The sequence below is a fragment of the Nerophis ophidion genome, linkage group LG04 (genome assembly GCF_033978795.1).
Source record: "Nerophis ophidion isolate RoL-2023_Sa linkage group LG04, RoL_Noph_v1.0, whole genome shotgun sequence".
In the NCBI taxonomy this organism is placed as follows: domain Eukaryota; kingdom Metazoa; phylum Chordata; class Actinopteri; order Syngnathiformes; family Syngnathidae; genus Nerophis; species Nerophis ophidion.
This window is the reverse complement of record NC_084614.1, coordinates 38692029-38710581: the sequence shown is the minus strand read 5'-3', so window position 1 is coordinate 38710581 and position 18553 is coordinate 38692029. Positions and strand designations below refer to the sequence as shown.

At 39.7% G+C, this 18553-nt stretch overlaps 1 protein-coding gene across 1 annotated transcript in view; it reads left to right on the top strand.

Annotated features, from left to right (window-relative positions):
- opcml (opioid binding protein/cell adhesion molecule-like) overlaps positions 1–18553 on the top strand; it is a 422626-nt gene that overhangs the window by 157449 nt on the left and 246624 nt on the right. The window contains exon 2 of the mRNA XM_061898041.1: positions 9060–9295. Coding sequence (XP_061754025.1) covers positions 9060–9295 — 236 coding nt within the window. The remainder of the gene's footprint in view (positions 1–9059; positions 9296–18553) is intronic.

Below are 18553 nucleotides of genomic sequence, written 5' to 3'. Positions count from 1 at the left end.
TTCTTTTTGCTTCATGTGGATATTGAACTTTTACTTAAAAACAAGTAAAAACAAATATATTTGTTTTGATCGATTTGACTGCAGTATATTTCAACAAATATGTTCAACCCTGATAGGCAAATCATATTCAAATGTTTACTATTTTTTGGGTCTCTTTCTCCCTAACTGTCCCCATCCTTACCTCGATTTGAAGCAGAGAGGCAGTTAACCAAAAAATAAAGAGGTTGTAAACTTGGGAGAATATGGTTTTAAAACAATGTTGGTGCCAAAGCAGACAGAATGACATCTTAGGGCCAATATCTGCCAAGTATAACTTATAGTTCCACAGTGCTGCAAATTACGATGCATCTTCAATGTTACCAATGTGAACATATTCTACAATACTGAACATCATAGTTCTTGTGAAGTCAGAATTTATCACATGGCTGTTGTATTATACTTTATGGACTACTAAACCTGTCAGGGCTTTATTGTTGTGGCTAGATGCTATACACATAAATATTGTTGTCTCCTGTGAGAATGTTGAATTATAATGTATCAATAGCACAGCAAGAGGCAAAGTATGGGCCAGATATACGAATATGCTAAACAACAATGCTAAATAGCATGTGCAAACTATAAAATTGCATGCATGGCCATAACTACCATTGACCATGTCAAGGTCATGTCCTCTGTTTTTTTTGAAAGTGACAAAGAGCATCCTTTCTCAATAAACAATTTTTGGTCATTCACAGCCCACTACAACTCACGGTTTGGACACCGTAGCCCAGCACACAACAGCAACAGAAATGTGATGGTTAACTGGTTCAGTCCATCAATTGCTTGTATTCTATCACGTGACTTTTTCATGGAAGGAAAAAAGAATGGTGTCCAACAAGGCTAAGATGGCTGTTGTGAACTTTCTGAGTATGCAATGAGCCAAGATCTTCCTACAAAAAGCAGACATAAACAAAAAATCTAACTCTGCGATGGAATAGATCCCTATACTTTATCAAAAAAAAAAAAGATTTGTCCGTTGATATCAACTCTTATCCGTCTGTATAGTTCCCAGATATATTAAACTATCTTGTGCTCCAGACGTCATTCTACATGGCAAAACAGATTCAAATTTGGAAAAGCATGGACGTCTACGACTTCTTTGTGTGTGGCTGGGTCAAGCACAGGGGTATCAAGACTCATGCATCGTTTCGGTTTGGTAAGGTTGTATATCATGATTCAACTTTGCATCTTGCGAGGATATGCCCATGTAAACCAGGGATGTCAAACATGCGGCCCACCAGCCGAATCAGACCCGGGAACAGGTCTCATCCGGCCTGCAAGAGGAGTTTGCTCAGTGTAAAATTGAGCTGCATTTTTAAATTACAGAAACTGCTGTTTTAAAAGAGTCCACTGGATGTCGCAATAACAGTTCTGTCAGGCAAGTAAGTATACCAATCAAGAAGTACACGGTAAAGCGGGGCTAGGACTCCTCCTCCTCAACCCAATGTAAAACAGGAGTAAAATAAAACAATTGGTCACCCCACTAAAAATGCTGGCTGAGACACTACACGTTAATATACAAACCCTGTTTCCATATGAGTTGGGAAATTGTGTTAGATGTAAATATAAATGAAATACAATGATTTGCAAATCATTTTCAACCCATATTCAGTTGAATATGCTACAAAGACAACATATTTGATGTTCAAACTAATAAACATTTTTAATTTTTTGCAAATAATCATTAACTTTAGAATTTGATGCCAGCAACATGTGATGAAGAAGTTGGGAAAGGTGGTAATAAATACTGATAAAGTTGAGGAATGCTCATCAAACATTTATTTGGAACATCCCACAGGTGTGCAAGCTAATTGGGAACAGGTGGCTGCCATGATTGGGTATAAAAACAGCTTCCCAAAAAATGCTCAGTCTTTCACAAGAAAGGATGGGGCGAGGTACACCCCTTTGTCCACAACTGCGTGAGCAAATAGTCAAACAGTTTAAGAACAACGTTTTTCAAAGTGCAATTGCAAGAAATTTAGGGATTTCAACATCTACGGTCCATAATATTTTCAAAAGGTTCAGATAATCTGGAGAAATCACTCCACGTAAGCAGCATGGCCGGAAACCAACATTGAATGACCGTGACCTCCAATCCCTCAGACGGCACTGTATCTAAAACCGACATCAATCTCAGGAACACTTCAGAAAACCACTGTCACTAAATACAGTTTGTCGCTGCATCTGGAAGTGCAAGTTAAAGCTCTACTATGTAAAGCAAAAGCCATTTATCAACAACATCCAGAAACGCCCCTGCCTTCTCTGGGCCCGAGATCATATAAGATGGACGGATGCAAAGTGGAAAAGTGTTCTGCTTTCTGACGAGTCCACATTTCAAATTGTTTCTGGAAATATTCAACATCGTGTCATCCGGACCAAAGGGGAAGTGAACCATCCAGAAATATTAAAACTTATTTTATTTAATTACTTTATTTTGGAACATCTTAATCCACCTGGTGGCAGGTGAGGCACTGCCTCACTTGCCTCCCCTGACAGCACGTCACTGGAGGAGACGGAAAAGCACCTTTCCGTACAAAATATCATTGACCCTCACATTCTAGTTTGTTGAAAAATAAAATATGCACAATATCAAGGTAATACTTCAATGGGAAATACTAAACAAGTAAAGTTTATTAAAGATATATCAAACAAATCTTTAACTAAGTGATCATTGCAAACTCGTGCGTTCTTCGACTCTTTGGACTGGAGTGTGTGCCACTTTAGTCGTCGTCTTTTGTAAAATTTTGCACTCTTTCACCCGTCTTGATACCATCTCGAGGAGCTCCAAAGAAACGTTCATTCTCCCCGCGATTTGAACGGTTCGTACAGCGAAGGAGGCGGGGGGTGGCACAGATTTGGTGACCACAGATGACGCGCTAGCTGTCCAAAGTAGGGACCCAGGGTGGACCACTCATCTGTGCATCAGTTGGGGATGTCTCTGCGCTGCTGACTTCACTCTGCTCAAGATGATCTCCTGCTGGCCCCACTATGGACTGGACTATCACAATATTATGCTAGATCCACTATGGACTGGACTCTCAAACTATTATGCTAGATCCACTTGACGTCCATTGCACCAGGGGCGCGGCCGGGGGGCTCCCCACATCTGCGGTCCCCTCCAAGGTTTCTCATTGTCATCCCATTGGGTTGAGTTTTTTCTTGCCCTTATGTGGGATCTAAGCCGAGGACGTAGTTGTGGCTTATGCAGCCCTTTGAGACACTCGTGTTTTAGGACTATATAAGTAAACATTGATTGATTGATTGATTGAAAACAACATAAGCATCCTTTTTTTTCTTCGGGAAAGGCGAAATGGTGCCTAGTACCCATTGAGAACATATACTGGCTTGACCACCACACATATTTGATGAGCCGGACATGACGTCACATAAATCCAAGAAATTATTTGTCAAGGCTCCTTGGCGAAATGGCCCAATGAGAGGTGACAGAGGCCCAGAAGTCTTGCCCACGCTTGCTTTAGCACTTCCTCCTCCTATCAACACAGGAAAAAAACAACAAGTGAATTCAAGTTACAACTAAAAGGCGGTGCTATAGTGACAGACTGCTAAGAGCAGAAAAATGGAAAAGACGTTTGACAGCAGTTACTTCAGCGTGTCCCTCATAGCAGCTGACGACAGCGCATGAGGAGATAGAGGAGAATAAAACATTAAATGATGATTAAAACTCAACTGCATATTCCTCCAGCATTGCGTGGATGTAAATGAAACATTCATAAACGGTCACTTACTAAACTTTAAACAAAATGAATAGCAAATATGATGGTGTGGTGAGTTATAGCTAAACAATATTAATCTAAAGTATTGGATAACAATAGTATATTATTAGTTTCTAATAACTATGTAAGCCCTATTTTATAATCTCTTTAAATAATTCCACATTTTACACTTGTTGCAATGTGTTTTGTAAGGGTTCTAAACCCTAAATCAGTTACTCCAGTACCTTTGTAAAAGCAAGCAACCTATTTTAAAGTTATCATGGGTCTATCAATCAATCAATGTTTACTTTTACATCCCTAAATGATGAGTGTCTCAAAGGGCTGCTCAAGCCACAATGACATCCTAAACTCAGATCCTCCATCAGGGCAAGAAAAAATTCAACCCAATGGGATGACAATGAGAAACCTACTCACGGCTACAGAATGTAAAGGAATATTGTTCAACATACTGGTCATATTAAGGGCTTTGTGATGTGTGGGGTGAGCGGGTGAAGTGAAGTGAAGTGAATTATATTTATATAGCGCTTTTTCTCTAGTGACTCAAAGCGCTTTACATAGTGAAACCCAATATCAAATTTTTACATATAAACCAGTGTGGGTGGCACTGGGAGCAGGTGGGTAAAGTGTCTTGCCCAAGGACACAACGGCAGTGACTAGGATGGCGAAAGCAAGGATCGAACATGCAACCCTCAAGTTGCTGGCACGGCCGCTCTACCAACCGAGCTATACCGCCTGGATCAAGAAGTCCAGGGACACATTTTTGACCCAGTCCATCCCTTAGTTGTCACTTGTAATGCCAATCAGGTAAACAGTACCATACAAACACACTGATTTTGTTCAAGGTGAACTGCACTTTTTTGGGGGGAATTTTCGTTCACAATCAGTATGAGAGACACGACGATGTATGTTGTTTTTTTGCATTCTAAATACAAAATAAATGCGATCAAAAGCTTACAATAGAGCCTGTGGGAGCCGCGCCTACAAAGCACTTAAAAAAACATCCCACCACCCCCATTGAGGTTTTATATACATGATGTAAGTATATATGTAATGCAGTAATGAGCACGTTTATAATAACTTTGAATATTCACATACTTATCATTTTAAGCATATGCGGCGCATTCATTGAAAATATGCATCCTGACGTTTGCTTTTTTGTCTTTTCTTCATCACTGATTATTACTCACTGCTGACTTCATGAGGGTGGAACATGTCTCAAAGTCCTCACGAAGAAACAAGGTGATCGGGGGGCATTTCGGAGTCCTAAATGGCTGTCATAGTAGGGACAGAGAGACACACGGAAGTGATCACGGCGCCACTATGAAGTGTTTTCTCTGTGTTAGCGCTTATAATAACCTGCTTAATATTCAAGTCACAACATGTAAGTATTGTTGGCGGTTTTTGAAAATGGTTATTTATTGGATTTAATGGGCGAAATAGTGCGCCGCTGTATGCAGGCTCTTATTTACGTTATTTAATATGTAGAATCCATTAAAAATAAATATATATATATATATATATATATATATATATGTATATATATATATATATATATATATATATATATATATATATATATATATATATATATATATATATATATATATATATATATGTAGGTGTGGGAAAAATCACAAGACTACTTCATTTCTACAGAACTGTTTCATGAGGGGTTCCCTCAATCATCAGGAGATTTTAATGGAATCTCCTGATGATTGAGGGAACCCCTCATGAAACAGCTCTGTCGAGAAACACTGTTTCATGAGGGGTTCCCTCAATCATCAAGAGATTTTAATGGAATCTCCTGATGATTGAGGGAACCCCTCATGAAACAGTTCTGTATAGATTAAGTAGTCTTGTGATTTTTCCCACACCTACTTATTGCGCTCTAGGTGATGGGGGGGGGGGGGCATTTCGGAGTCCTAAATGGCTGTCATAGTAGGGACAGAGAGATACACGGAAGTGATCACGGCGCCACTATGAAGTGTTTTGTCTGTTAGCGCTTATAATAACCTGCTTAATATTCAAGTCACAACATGTAAGTATTGTTGGCGTTTTTTGAATGGTTATTTATTGGATTTAATGGGCGAAATAGTGCGCCGCTGTATGCAGGCTCTTATTACGTTATCTAATATGTAGAATCCATACAAAAAAAAAAATAAATAAATAAAAAAAAAAAAAATATATATATATATATATATATATACACATATGTAGGTGTGGGAAAAATCACAAGACTACTTCATCTCTACAGAACTGTTTCATGAGGGGTTCCCTCGATCATCAGGAGATTTTAATTGAATCTCCTGATGATTGAGGGAACCCCTCATGAAACAGTTCTGTAGAGATAAAGTAGTCTTGTGATTTTTCCCACACCTACATATTGCTGCGCTCTACCACGGTATCGAGCACTATTCTCTGATTAATCCAATCAACACATATATATATATATATATATATATATATATATATATTTTGACAATGGATATATATATATATATATATATATATATATATATATATATATATATATATATCCATTGTCATTTCTTTTATGATTGTGAACAATAAACAAAAATACAAAAAAAAGTGCAGTCCCCTTTTAGAAAATGACTACAGAGGTTTTCTTTGGCAATAATACTGGAACTTTTGTAGCCTAAATTTAACAACATACCAATGTACAAGAATAGTAATAGCATTGTACAATCTATGTACTGCTTAACGTATTTTGTTGATTACAATCTGTCATTCTTATTTACCGGTAAACGTGTTACGTCGACATAATAGAGTTCTATTTCATTATACTTAGTGCTCTTGTAATACAATTGGCAAGGGAAGCGACAAACAGTGGATGGAGAGGAACGGAAAGAGAACAGGGTAAAGGCAAAAGTTTGACCTCGGTATTTGTCAAATCCTAGTTATGGCCCTGATTGCATGCACCATTAGTGGAGCAAGGTATATAACATTGTGTGAGCAACCAGAAAGGTGTAGCAGAATGCTATATTTGATTAGGATTAACTGTCACCATGGAGTCAGTCAGTTCCTTCCACAGGTCTATCATTATGTTCCAACCTGTGGTGTTTTTCCATGTTGTGGAGCATGCACCACACAACTATAATCTGGGTCTACTTTTCTGGGGCGCCATAGCTCGGTTGGTAGAGTGGCCGGGCCAGCAACTTGAGGGTTGCAGGTTCGATTCCCGCTTCCGCCATCCTAGTCACTGCCGTTGTGTCCTTGGGCAAGACACTTTACCCACCTGCTCCCAGTGCCACCCACACTGGTTTAAATGTAACTTAGATATTGGGTTTCACTATGTAAAGCGCTTTGAGTCACTAGAGAAAAGCGCTATATAAATATAATTCACTTCACTTCACTTCTGGGCATTCAAGCAGGGTTCCTCCAGTGCAATCTACAACAGAACCAACTTATAGGCAGGTGAACTTTGGAAGACACTGGCATTATCTGAGATGTTGTGCCAGAACAGACCTGGGCAAATTAAGGCCCGGGGGCCACATGCAGTCTGTTAAGCTTTTCAATGTGGCCCGCCGGACATTCCCAAATATTTTTTTTAGATGTTTAAGATGGAAACTGTTGCTGCCATTATGATGTGCAGTGATGTTTTCAAATGACTATAAGTCTTGAACTATACAACATTTAAATGGTTGGAATCTGCGCTTTTGCATGATATTTTAGTGACTAGTGTTGTCCTGATACCAAAATGATTTTGATACTTTTCGGTACTTTTCGATACTTTTCCAAATAAAGGGGACCAGAAAAAATTTGGATTATTGGCTTTCTTTTAACCAAAAATCTTAGGGTGTGGCAGACCGGTACTTTTTGGAAGCGGTATGGTACCAAATATGATTCATTGGTATCGCAGTACTATACTAATACCCGTATACCGTTCAACCCTACTAGTTACTATGGTAATCTACGTCACAGCAGGTCAGACGAGGCAATAAGCAGTGTGGGTGGGGAGCGTTTCCTCAGATTGTTTCCAGAGCGGCCAGCCTGAAATGCGGGTGTCAGGGACAGACGCAGAAGGAGGTTTTTACAAGAAAGTACTAAAGCTTAGTGATCCATCTATCCATTTTCTGCCGCTTATTCCCTTCGGGGTCGCGGGGGGCGCTGGTGCCTATCTCAGCTACAATCGGGCGGAAGGCGTTATACACCCTGGACAAGTCACCAACTCATCGCAGGGCCAATACAGATAGACAGACAACATTCACACTCACATTCACACACTAGGGCCAATTTAGTGTTGCCAATCAACCTATCCCCAGGTGCATGTCTTTGGAAGTGGGAGGAAGCCGGAGTACCCGGAGGGAACCCACGCTGTCATGGGGAGAACATGCAAACTCCACACAGAAAGATCCCGAGCCCGGGATTGAACCCAGGACTACTCAGGACCTTCGTATTGTGAGGCAGACGCACTAACCCCTCTGCCACCGTGAAGCCCAGCTTAGTGATATACAGTATATTACATATAACAGATTGTAGATGTTTTTTTGTTGTTTTTACCCTTCACGTTCATATTTCACTTTGTTTCTTGCATTTTTGTTGCATTTGGCTTGGTTGTAAAATATGTCGATTGAGAAGGGGTGTGACATTCATATGTTCTTAATATTAAGAGTTTTATCGTTCATAGAAAAAAAATTAAATTCCATTCTGTTTTTAAGGCGGTCTGTCATAACTTTTTTCAGCATTCAATTAGACTATATTGTGAGGTTTTGTTTTAGTTTTCCTAAAAATAGATATACCGGCCCCAGACACATTTTTTTTCTCTAAATGTGGCCCCAGAGTCAAAATAATTGCCCAGCCTTGTGCTAGAATGATATGAATGCAAGAAAATCAATGTTGCAAAATAACTCTTTCATGTAGGACAGGGGTGTCAAACTCAAATACAGAGTGGGCCAAAATTTAAGGCACGCCCCCAATATTGTTTTCCAAGTGGAAATCGGGAGAAATTTGAGAGAATGGTTGCCCCGGGAGATTTTCGGGAGGGGCACTGCACTTCAGGAGTCTCCCGGGAAGTATTAGCGGTGAATGCGGTGTTACAGCGGCACTGCCGCAGTATAATACCGGCGGGCCAGCTCTAATATTAATTTGATATTGCCTCAAGGGCCAAATTAAATTACACGGCGGGCCTAAATTGGGCCAGATTTTGACACCCATGATGTAGGAGATGTATTGATAGGTTTTGGTGTCTGCTGTCTCCAAAGTGATGTCACATTTTTGCTTTGTTTTGCAAGAGACCAACATTTATATTTTTCTCTTTTTTTGCAGATGCAGTGTGGACAGTAAAGTGTCGAGAGTGGCATGGCTCAATCGCACCACCATTCTCTTCACAGGAAATGAAAAATGGTCACCGGATCCTCGTGTAATACTGATGGAAAATACCGCAGTCACAGAATACAGCATCAAGATCCAAGATGTTGATGTGCACGATGAGGGACCCTACGTGTGCGCTATCATTACGAATAAGAAACCAAAATCCATAAAAGTTCATCTCGTCGTTCAAGGTACAGTACATTTTTTTAATATATATTTTGGAGTATGTTTTTGTATGTATGTATCACGATGACATTAGTGAGTGATTCAAGCTCTAAAAGTGCCAGGAGTTCTCAGATGAAACAAACTGGAAACAAAATACATCAAAGGGATTTTTTTTTTTATCATCGCGGTCAGTTTTTAGATACGTTAGACAAGCTTTTCAATTCTATAAGCTGTTGATTTGGGGCACAGAATGCCATTTGTAGGTCTGTTTAAATCAGCCACTGGTTTTGAGGATTTACCTTTGCTATTGCAAAATGCAGCACTGTATATATAACCACTAAATTTCAATTTGATTAGATAGTAGATTTGGAATACTCATAATTTATTGAAATATTCCATCTTTCCTATGTGTGAATACTCTTCAGTATTCAGAGCGCATTCTGCACCATAATTTTCCAATTAATATTTTTATTCCATGTCCAACAATCAAAACTTGAATATGTGCAGCTCATTCAGGACAAGATGGTTATCCATCAACATACTAAAAAAAGCCCAAATATTCCACATTCAAACATGTTTTGTGACAACAATCCATTGAAAATAAATTGACAGTTGAAAAGTTCAACATTTCAGAACCGATTATATAATTTTCACATGAAAACTTTTGTGATCCGTGCATTTGGACTACCAAATTTTCAAAAATATTTAATATTTCATAGTTTTACCAGAATTCCACAATTTCATGGACTAAAAAATTGGATATAAATATCTTATTCCACATTTCTCAACCCATTCAAACTGTTCGGGATTCAAAACATACATTTAGAACATTCCAAAAATTCCCACTTTTTTCCCATGATTCTACGTACAACATTTTTTAACTCAGCTTGATTTCTTGAGCATTCACACGCCCTATCTACAGAAATGTCTTTATGTAGTTCATGATGATATCTTAATAAGTCCTAATTGATGGAGTGACGCATCAGTCCAGGGCTTTATTCAAACAATAGACAAGTATAGTCTTGCACAGACATGAAAGCGCAGCTCCAGTTCTACAGTACTTTCCCATGGATTGTAGCCGTCCTTCTTGCTGACCTTGAATAACAAAAGCCATCTGGATACAACAAGCTTCTGACTGAAATACGAACAGCCGCGCATTAGCAATCTTGGACTTTGAGACCCAAATCAAATGCTTGTGATCCTTAGAGTTGTTCGCATAAAAGAACAATTGCACTTGCTTGGGCTAACAATGTGTCAGAGAAAAATATCATACACATAAAAACTGCAGACATATCAGCTTCTCAGCTTTAAAAGGGGATCACTGGTAAAAAAAAATATACAGGAATGTACCGTTGACCATTGTAGTACCAACTTTGGTGGGCAATATTGCTTTTGGTTTGGTCTGTTCGAAACTGTGTTGGCACACAGACACGGATATTTTCAAAAACATGTATTTTTGGTGATTGGAATTTTCCCACATTTTTTGTTATGCAACATGTTGACAAATTAGAAATCTAAAATAACTACCACGGCTAATTGGTGGCATAACAAGGCCTTTGTTTATTAAAATATTTAAAAAATCGGCCCACATTTTTACAGAATGTAGGACAATCTTGAACTTGTATTTAATTGATTGTTTGTGTGTTATGTCAAGGGTTAAAACAATTATTCTATTTATAATCTATTAATTCAATTGGAAAAAATAATTACATTATGTTGCTTTAATTAATTGTTTAATGAGTCTATTAAAAATTTTGATAAAACTCAGACCCCAGCTTTAAATATGCAAACTTAGTTTCTGCAAAACGCTGCAATAGAGCACACATGAAAACGGTGGTGTGTGGCGGCAACCAGCAGAGTGTTTTGTTTTTGTTTTTCTCATTATTGCACACTTGTTAAAAGTGCAATTTCAATGTTGGTTATGTGCATTTATTAGAAAAAAGAATGAAGATTATGGCAAGTAAAACATTTTTCCTAAAATACACATTGAGCCAATAAACTGCGTTACTCAATTAATCGAATGAAGTAATTCAGAATCAGAAATACTTTAATAATACTTTAATGATTAATATACTTTAATAATTAAGATTTTCAGCACAATCCTATTCGAGAGCAGGTCTGCCAACTCCCGGCACCCCTTACAAAAAAAGGTGAGAAAATGGTAAACGCCGGGGTGGGTGGGGTGGGTGAGAAAAAAAAATCAGTCTATGCCTGGGCCCCTGGAGAGGAGGTCCAGACTGAGGCCAAGGGAAAAAAACTCTTAGCCATAGCACACATAAACATGTGTAAGAGGGAAACATCAAAGAATACAAAGACATTAAAAGAGCAGAGCTGATGCAACCAGCCACGTGTACGCACAGCCACAAACAACAACAACAAAAATAAAAAAAACCATATACTGTGGTGGCCTCTGCTGCGGTGTTCCACGCCATCGTCTGCTAGGGTGGGGGGAGCATGGCAGGAGACATAAGCAAACCCAACAAAGCAACCAAGAGAGCCGACTCCACCCCCGACCGCCCACCAACTCTCGGCCAGTGTCCAGTCTGCATGGATGAGCGAGGATACGTCCAAGGACACCGAGGTGTCCGATACCTGCTCATTCAGCCAAGACGCGAAGATAACTGGATTACTAAAATAACTCATAGCTGCAGCCCGAGTTATAACCCACACGTGTTTAACCCTGCACAAACCTGAACTAACACACAAGTCAAAGACGTAATTTATTTTTGGTTTTGAATAAAATTTTAAAATTATATAATTGGCTTTTTTTTTTAAATCCAGTCTAAAATGCATAGCCAAATATGATATATTTTTTTAGATCCTTACTCATGTGTCTCAACACATTATCTGTGATTTATACTACAATGACAATGCATTATGCTGGTGCCCTACCTGACAAAACAGTAGAAACTTAATCAGTTTGATTTGAGTGTAATGTGTCAAAGACGAGAGAAAGACTCAACGCTCAAGTTGAAAAAGAATGAATCAAGTACACAGAGTCACAGTGGTGACACCAATCCCTCGGGGGATTTTTAGAAGTGCTATTTGCCCCAACAGGCTCTCTCCTCTCTTGCAACAGAGAACTGGAGATTGTTGTTGAACCTGTGCAGAGAGAAGTACTGTGGAGGAACATCAATCAACCCAGTGACCTTGTCAGTTGATACCCTGCAGAATAGGGCATCTGCTTCCACGGTGGCTGCACATACCTCACATAGGCTTGAACTGCACTTTAAGTTAAATTCATATTTTGGCGTCTTTTGCCATCCCAAATGAGTTCATTCCTGCATTCCAGTCACTGAAACGAGACGGAAGCAAAATTATTTAAATTCATGTACAACAAGGATTGATTCAGTTGTGACTCCTTGAGTAGTTAGTTCACTTTAATTTAATAGAACAGGAATTGGAAATTATAATCAAATAAGCAAGACTTTCAACAGACACATATTAGACACAGCGACTTCCCACGGAATCCACATTTAGATTCTTGCAAAGAGGGTGAGATATTTGTAATCATACCCACAACTCAATACTTATTTTTGTCATTATGCAGTATGTTCCTTTTGGTTCAGAGTTTTTGAATTAATACAAAAATAAACCACCCTTATTGTGTGCTTTGATTATTTTTTATTTTTTTTGTAGTTTTGGTTGGTGACATCATGTTGTCACCATTAAAAATAGATAACTAAAATATGTTGGTAAACTTTGACTCATATGCAGAATCATCAGCTAGTGCCATCATTTCACATCTGACCAAATTGGGATGTCTGGTCTGGAGGTAAATTTGCGTGTATAATATAAATAGGTTTTTGGACACTAAATTTATATAACTGAATTTTTTGCATTTGAATTTTGTGAACTGAAATTATGATTACAAATTAATTGAATAAAAATATTTGGAAAATACGTTTTTTTTTTAAATTCAGTTTGATCAATCAATCAATGTTTACTTATATAGCCCTAAATCACTAGTGTCTCAAAGGGCTGCACAAACCACCACGACATCCTCGGTAGGCCCACGCAAGGAAAACTCACACCCAGTGGGACATCGGTGACAATAATGACCCAGTGGGACGTCGGTGACAATGATGACTATGAGAACCTTGGAGAGGAGGAAAGCAATGGATGTCGAGCGGGTCTAACATGATACTGTGAAAGTTCAATCCACAATGGATCCAACACAGTCGCGAGAGTCCAGTCCAAAGCGGATCCAACACAGCAGCGAGAGTCCCGTTCACAGCGAAGCCAGCAGGAAATCATCCCAAGCGGAGGCGGATCAGCATCGCAGAGATGTCCCCAGCCGATACACAGGCAAGCAGTACATGGCCACCGGATCGGACCGGACCCCCTCCACAAGGGAGAGTGGGACATAGAAGAAAAAGGAAAGAAACGGCAGATCAACTGGTCTAAAAAGGGAGTCTATTTGAAGGCTAGAGTATACAAATGAGTTTTAAGGTGAGACTTAAATGCTTCTACTGAGGTGGCATCTCGAACTGTTACCGGGAGGGCATTCCAGAGTACTGGAGCCCGAACGGAAAACGCTCTATAGCCCGCAGACTTTTTTTGGGCTTTGGGAATCACTAACAAGCCGGAGTCCTTTGAACGCAGATTTCTTGCCGGGACATATGGTGCAATACAATCGGCAAGATAGGATGGAGCTAGACCGTGTAGTATTTTATACGTAAGTAGTAAAACCTTAAAGTCACATCTTAAGTGCACAGGAAGCCAGTGCAGGTGAGCCAGTACAGGCGTAATGTGATCAAACTTTCTTGTTCTTGTCAAAAGTCTAGCAGCCGCATTTTGTACCAACTGTAATCTTTTAATGCTAGACATGGGGAGACCCGAAAATAATACGTTACAGTAATCGAGGCGAGACGTAACAAACGCATGGATAATGATCTCAGCGTCTTTAGTGGACAGAATGGAGCGAATTTTAGCGATATTACGGAAATGAAAGAAGGCCGTTTTAGTAACGCTTTTAATGTGTGCCTCAAAGGAGAGAGTTGGGTCGAAGATAATACCCAGATTCTTTACCGTGTCGCCTTGTTTAATTGTTTGGTTGTCAAATGTTAGAGTTGTATTATTAAATAGAGTTCGGTGTCTAGCAGGACCGATAATCAGCATTTCCGTTTTTTTGGCGTTGAGTTGCAAAAAGTTAGCGGACATCCATTGTTTAATTTCATTAAGACACGCCTCCAGCTGACTACAATCCGGCGTGTTGGTCAGCTTTAGGGGCATGTAGAGTTGGGTGTCATCAGCATAACAGTGAAAGCTAATACCGTATTTGCGTATGATGTCACCTAGCGGCAGCATGTAGATGCTGAAGAGTGCAGGGCCAAGGACCGAACCCTGGGGAACTCCACACGTTACCTTAACGTAGTCCGAGGTCACATTGTTATGGGAGACACACTGCATCCTATCAGTAAGATAAGAGTTAAACCAAGACAGGGCTAAGTCTGATATACCAATTCGTGTTTTGATACGTTCTAATAAAATATTATGATCGACGGTATCGAAAGCAGCGCTAAGATCGAGGAGCAGCAACATAGATGACGCATCAGAATCCATCGTTAGCAATAGATCATTAGTCATTTTTGTGAAGGCTGTCTCCGTGGAGTGATTTGCCCTGAAACCGGATTGAAAGGTTTCACATAGATTGTTAGACCCTAAGTGTTCATTTAACTGCTCCGCAACAATTTTTTCAAGGATTTTTGAAATAAAGGGAAGGTGAGACACCGGTCGGTAGTTTACCATGAGGTCAGGATCGAGGTTAGGTCTTTTAAGAAGAGGATGAATAACCGCTTTTTTGAATGCTAGGGGAACAGTGCCCGAGGAGAGTGATAAGTTTATAATATTTAGTACTGATGGACCTAATAATACAAAGAGCTCCTTGATCAGTTTCCCAGGAAGAGGGTCAAGTAAACATGTTGTCTGTTTTATTCCATTTACACGTTGTAACAATTCCTCTAATGTTATTTCCTCAAAACGAGAGAAACTATTTTGGAGGGCAGTATCCGCCGTATATACCATCGTATCAGTGTTAATAGAACCCCGTTGTAGCTGGGACGCATTGTCTTTAATCTCCTTTCTAATGATTTCAATTTTCTTACTAAAGAATTGCATAAAGTCATCAGCTGAGTGGGTTGAGCTACTGGAAGGGGTCCCTTGTTGGGTTAGCGATGCTACCGTACTAAACAAAAATTTAGGATCGTTTTTATTACGGTGGATGAGATTTGAGTAATATTTGGCTTTAGCTAAGGTAAGCATGCGTTTATAAGTTATTAAACCATCACTCCATGCTTGATGGTGCACCTCAAGTTTAGTCGTGCGCCATTTGCGTTCCAGCTTTCTACATAATAATTTCTGAGCTCTAGTTTCTTCTGTAAACCACGGGGTGCGCTTTTTTGGAGCCTTTTTTAACTTTAGCGGTGCTATGTTATCAATGGTTTCGCGCAGGGCGTCGTTAAAGTTGTTAGTGAGGTTATCAATAGAGCCCACATACTTTGGGAATGGTGCAATTACCGAGGGCAGTAGGTCAGCAAGAGTTGTCGTTGTGGCTGTATTAATGTTGCGGCTGCTATAGCAGTTATTATTATTATTAGTTTGACGAACATGCGTCTGAACCTCGAATTTTATAAGGTAATGATCGGACAATACTTTAGTATACGGGAGTATCGTAACTTTGGAAACGGTGGTACCCCTGACAAGCACTAGGTCTATCGTATTACCGTTGCGATGCGTGGGTTCATTTATTATTTGTGTGAGACCACAGCTATCAATTACAGTCTGGAGTGCTACGCACGGTGGGTCCGATGGGGTATTCATATGGATATTAAAGTCCCCCATTATGATTATATTATCGCCGTATGTCACTAGATCAGCAACGAACTCTGAGAATTCATTGATAAAGTCCGAATAGGGCCCTGGGGGGCGGTAGATAACAGCCAGGTGTAGAGGCAGCGGTGTGACAGACCTCATAGTAAGCACCTCAAACGATTTATATTTATTATTTATGTTAGGACTAAGGTTAAAGTTTTCGTTGTATATTAGTGCGACCCCCCCACCCCTTTTAAGCGGACGGGCAATATGCGCATGTGTAAAGTTAGGAGGACATGCCTCATTTAGCGCAAAAAAGTCGTTTGGTTTAAGCCAGGTTTAGCTGAGACCGATGACGTTAAGATTGTTGTCTCTGATAATATCATTAACTAACAACGTTTTGGGAGACAATGATCTTATGTTTAAAAAACCTATATTATAGGTAGTGGGCTGTTTTAGGGAATTTTTGATCAAATTATCCGTAGTAGCAATATTAATAATGTTGTGTTTATTATGCCCAGTGCATTCAGTATAGTTACGACCATATCTAGGAATTGATACGACAGGAATTTTCCGATTGTTTGATTGTTGCTTTGATAAACTGCACGCATCATGGTTAGCCACCTCAGTAACGGGGATTTTCCGATTGTTTGTTTGTTGCTTTGATAAACTGCACGCATCATAGTTTGCCACCTCAGTAGAACACATGTCCAACTCTGAAACACTCGAAGCAGAAAAAACTTGTTCTAATTTAACAGACTCCTTACCCAGACCAGTAGTCTCGCATCTTTCATTTAAATCCGTCTGCAGGGTGGAGGAAAGTGGTGTTCTGTGGGAATTAGCCTTCTGCTTTGTTTTTAGCCCCGCTCGACATCCGCGTTTCCGATCACAGTTTGATAAAATATAGTGTTTGAAAATTCCGTATGTAAAAAGTCAGCGCAGGAATATGTGTTGCTTTAAAACTCAAGACCAGGGGTGTAACGCTACACCAAAATTTCGGTTCGGTACGTACCTCGGTTTAGAGGTCACGGTTCGGTTCATTTTCGGTACAGTAAGAAAACAACAAAACATACATTTTTTGGATATTTATTTACCAAATTTGTAAACAATGACATAACATACATATACACACGGGGTCCATTGCCAAGGTTAATGTGGTCAACATATATAAAATAAAAACTAAATAAGATAAGGCTCAGAATGGTTTCTTAACAAAACCTTTCTACATATAAAGGGCTTTTTTTGATTGATCGATTGATTGATTGATTGAGACTTTTATTAGTAGATTGTACAGTACAGTACATATTCCGTACAATTGACCACTGAATGCAAACACCCCAATAAGTTTTTCAACTTGTTTAAGTGGGGGTCCACGTTCATCAACACCCCCGCCTCCCCCAGCCTGGCTAACTTGGCAGTAAGAGGATATATGGGCTTATTGTTCTTCCACCATAGAAGTGGGTCAAAATCTAGTTTTTAATGCAATACAGCAACCCCCTGCGACCCCGGACGCCGAGGAGAGGCTGCTTGAATGCAGTGGTGACGCTTCAAAGGAGTTAGCATGTATGACAAGTTGGCAGAAGCGAACCCTACTACTGCTGAACAATGTCGGCAAACCTCTGTCCTCCATTGTTGTTTCGCACCGCGTAGCCAAAGTGTTCCCAAACGTGAGATGTTAACGAGGCGGGAGGGTCTTCCAGCTCTGGCTTTTGCATGTTGTCCTAGCCCGGTTGCTGCTAGCCTGCCGTGTGTTGTGCCTCCTTCTGCATTGTTTACACAACATGCGGTGCGCTACCTAATATGTCCGTGTGGAAACTCGTTCAGTACACCTCCGAACCAAAACCCCCGTACCGAAACGGTTCAATACATATACACGTACCGTTACACCCATACTCAAGAACCATTTCCGGTAAATTTGGATTGAAACAATTAATCCTGTCTCAGAACCAGCCAATGAGGTGTCATGTTTGAAGTCACATGACAAGGGTCTTACAAAGAGGCAAGTTATGCAGCGTGACATGCTACAGGCCATGTAATTTCCTGTATGTGCTCGATCCCTTTTTACAATCACTTTAAACAGTAGAGGTTGCATTGCGTTATTGAAAAAAAATCCAAATATTTTGTGAAATTAAGAATAAAGCTGATCACACGATGGCACAAACACTCGCACAATAAAGACTGATGCTAAAAACATTTTAACAGACCATCTCAAAAAACGGGATACTGAATAAGTGACTGAGAATGTACATGAAAATGTGGCATTGACAATATTAACTATGAACAATAAAACACTGAATATTGAGAATATTTTAACATTGCTCCATTACTTCCCAGATGACCTCTTTGATCAACATACTTTTATTTATCTTTTATCTAGCACGAACAACAAATAATATCACTTTTCTGCAGAATATTATTGTAGAAGTCTGCCTCCATCTGACACTCGCGTCTCAGGTTTGCTGCTCTGTAAA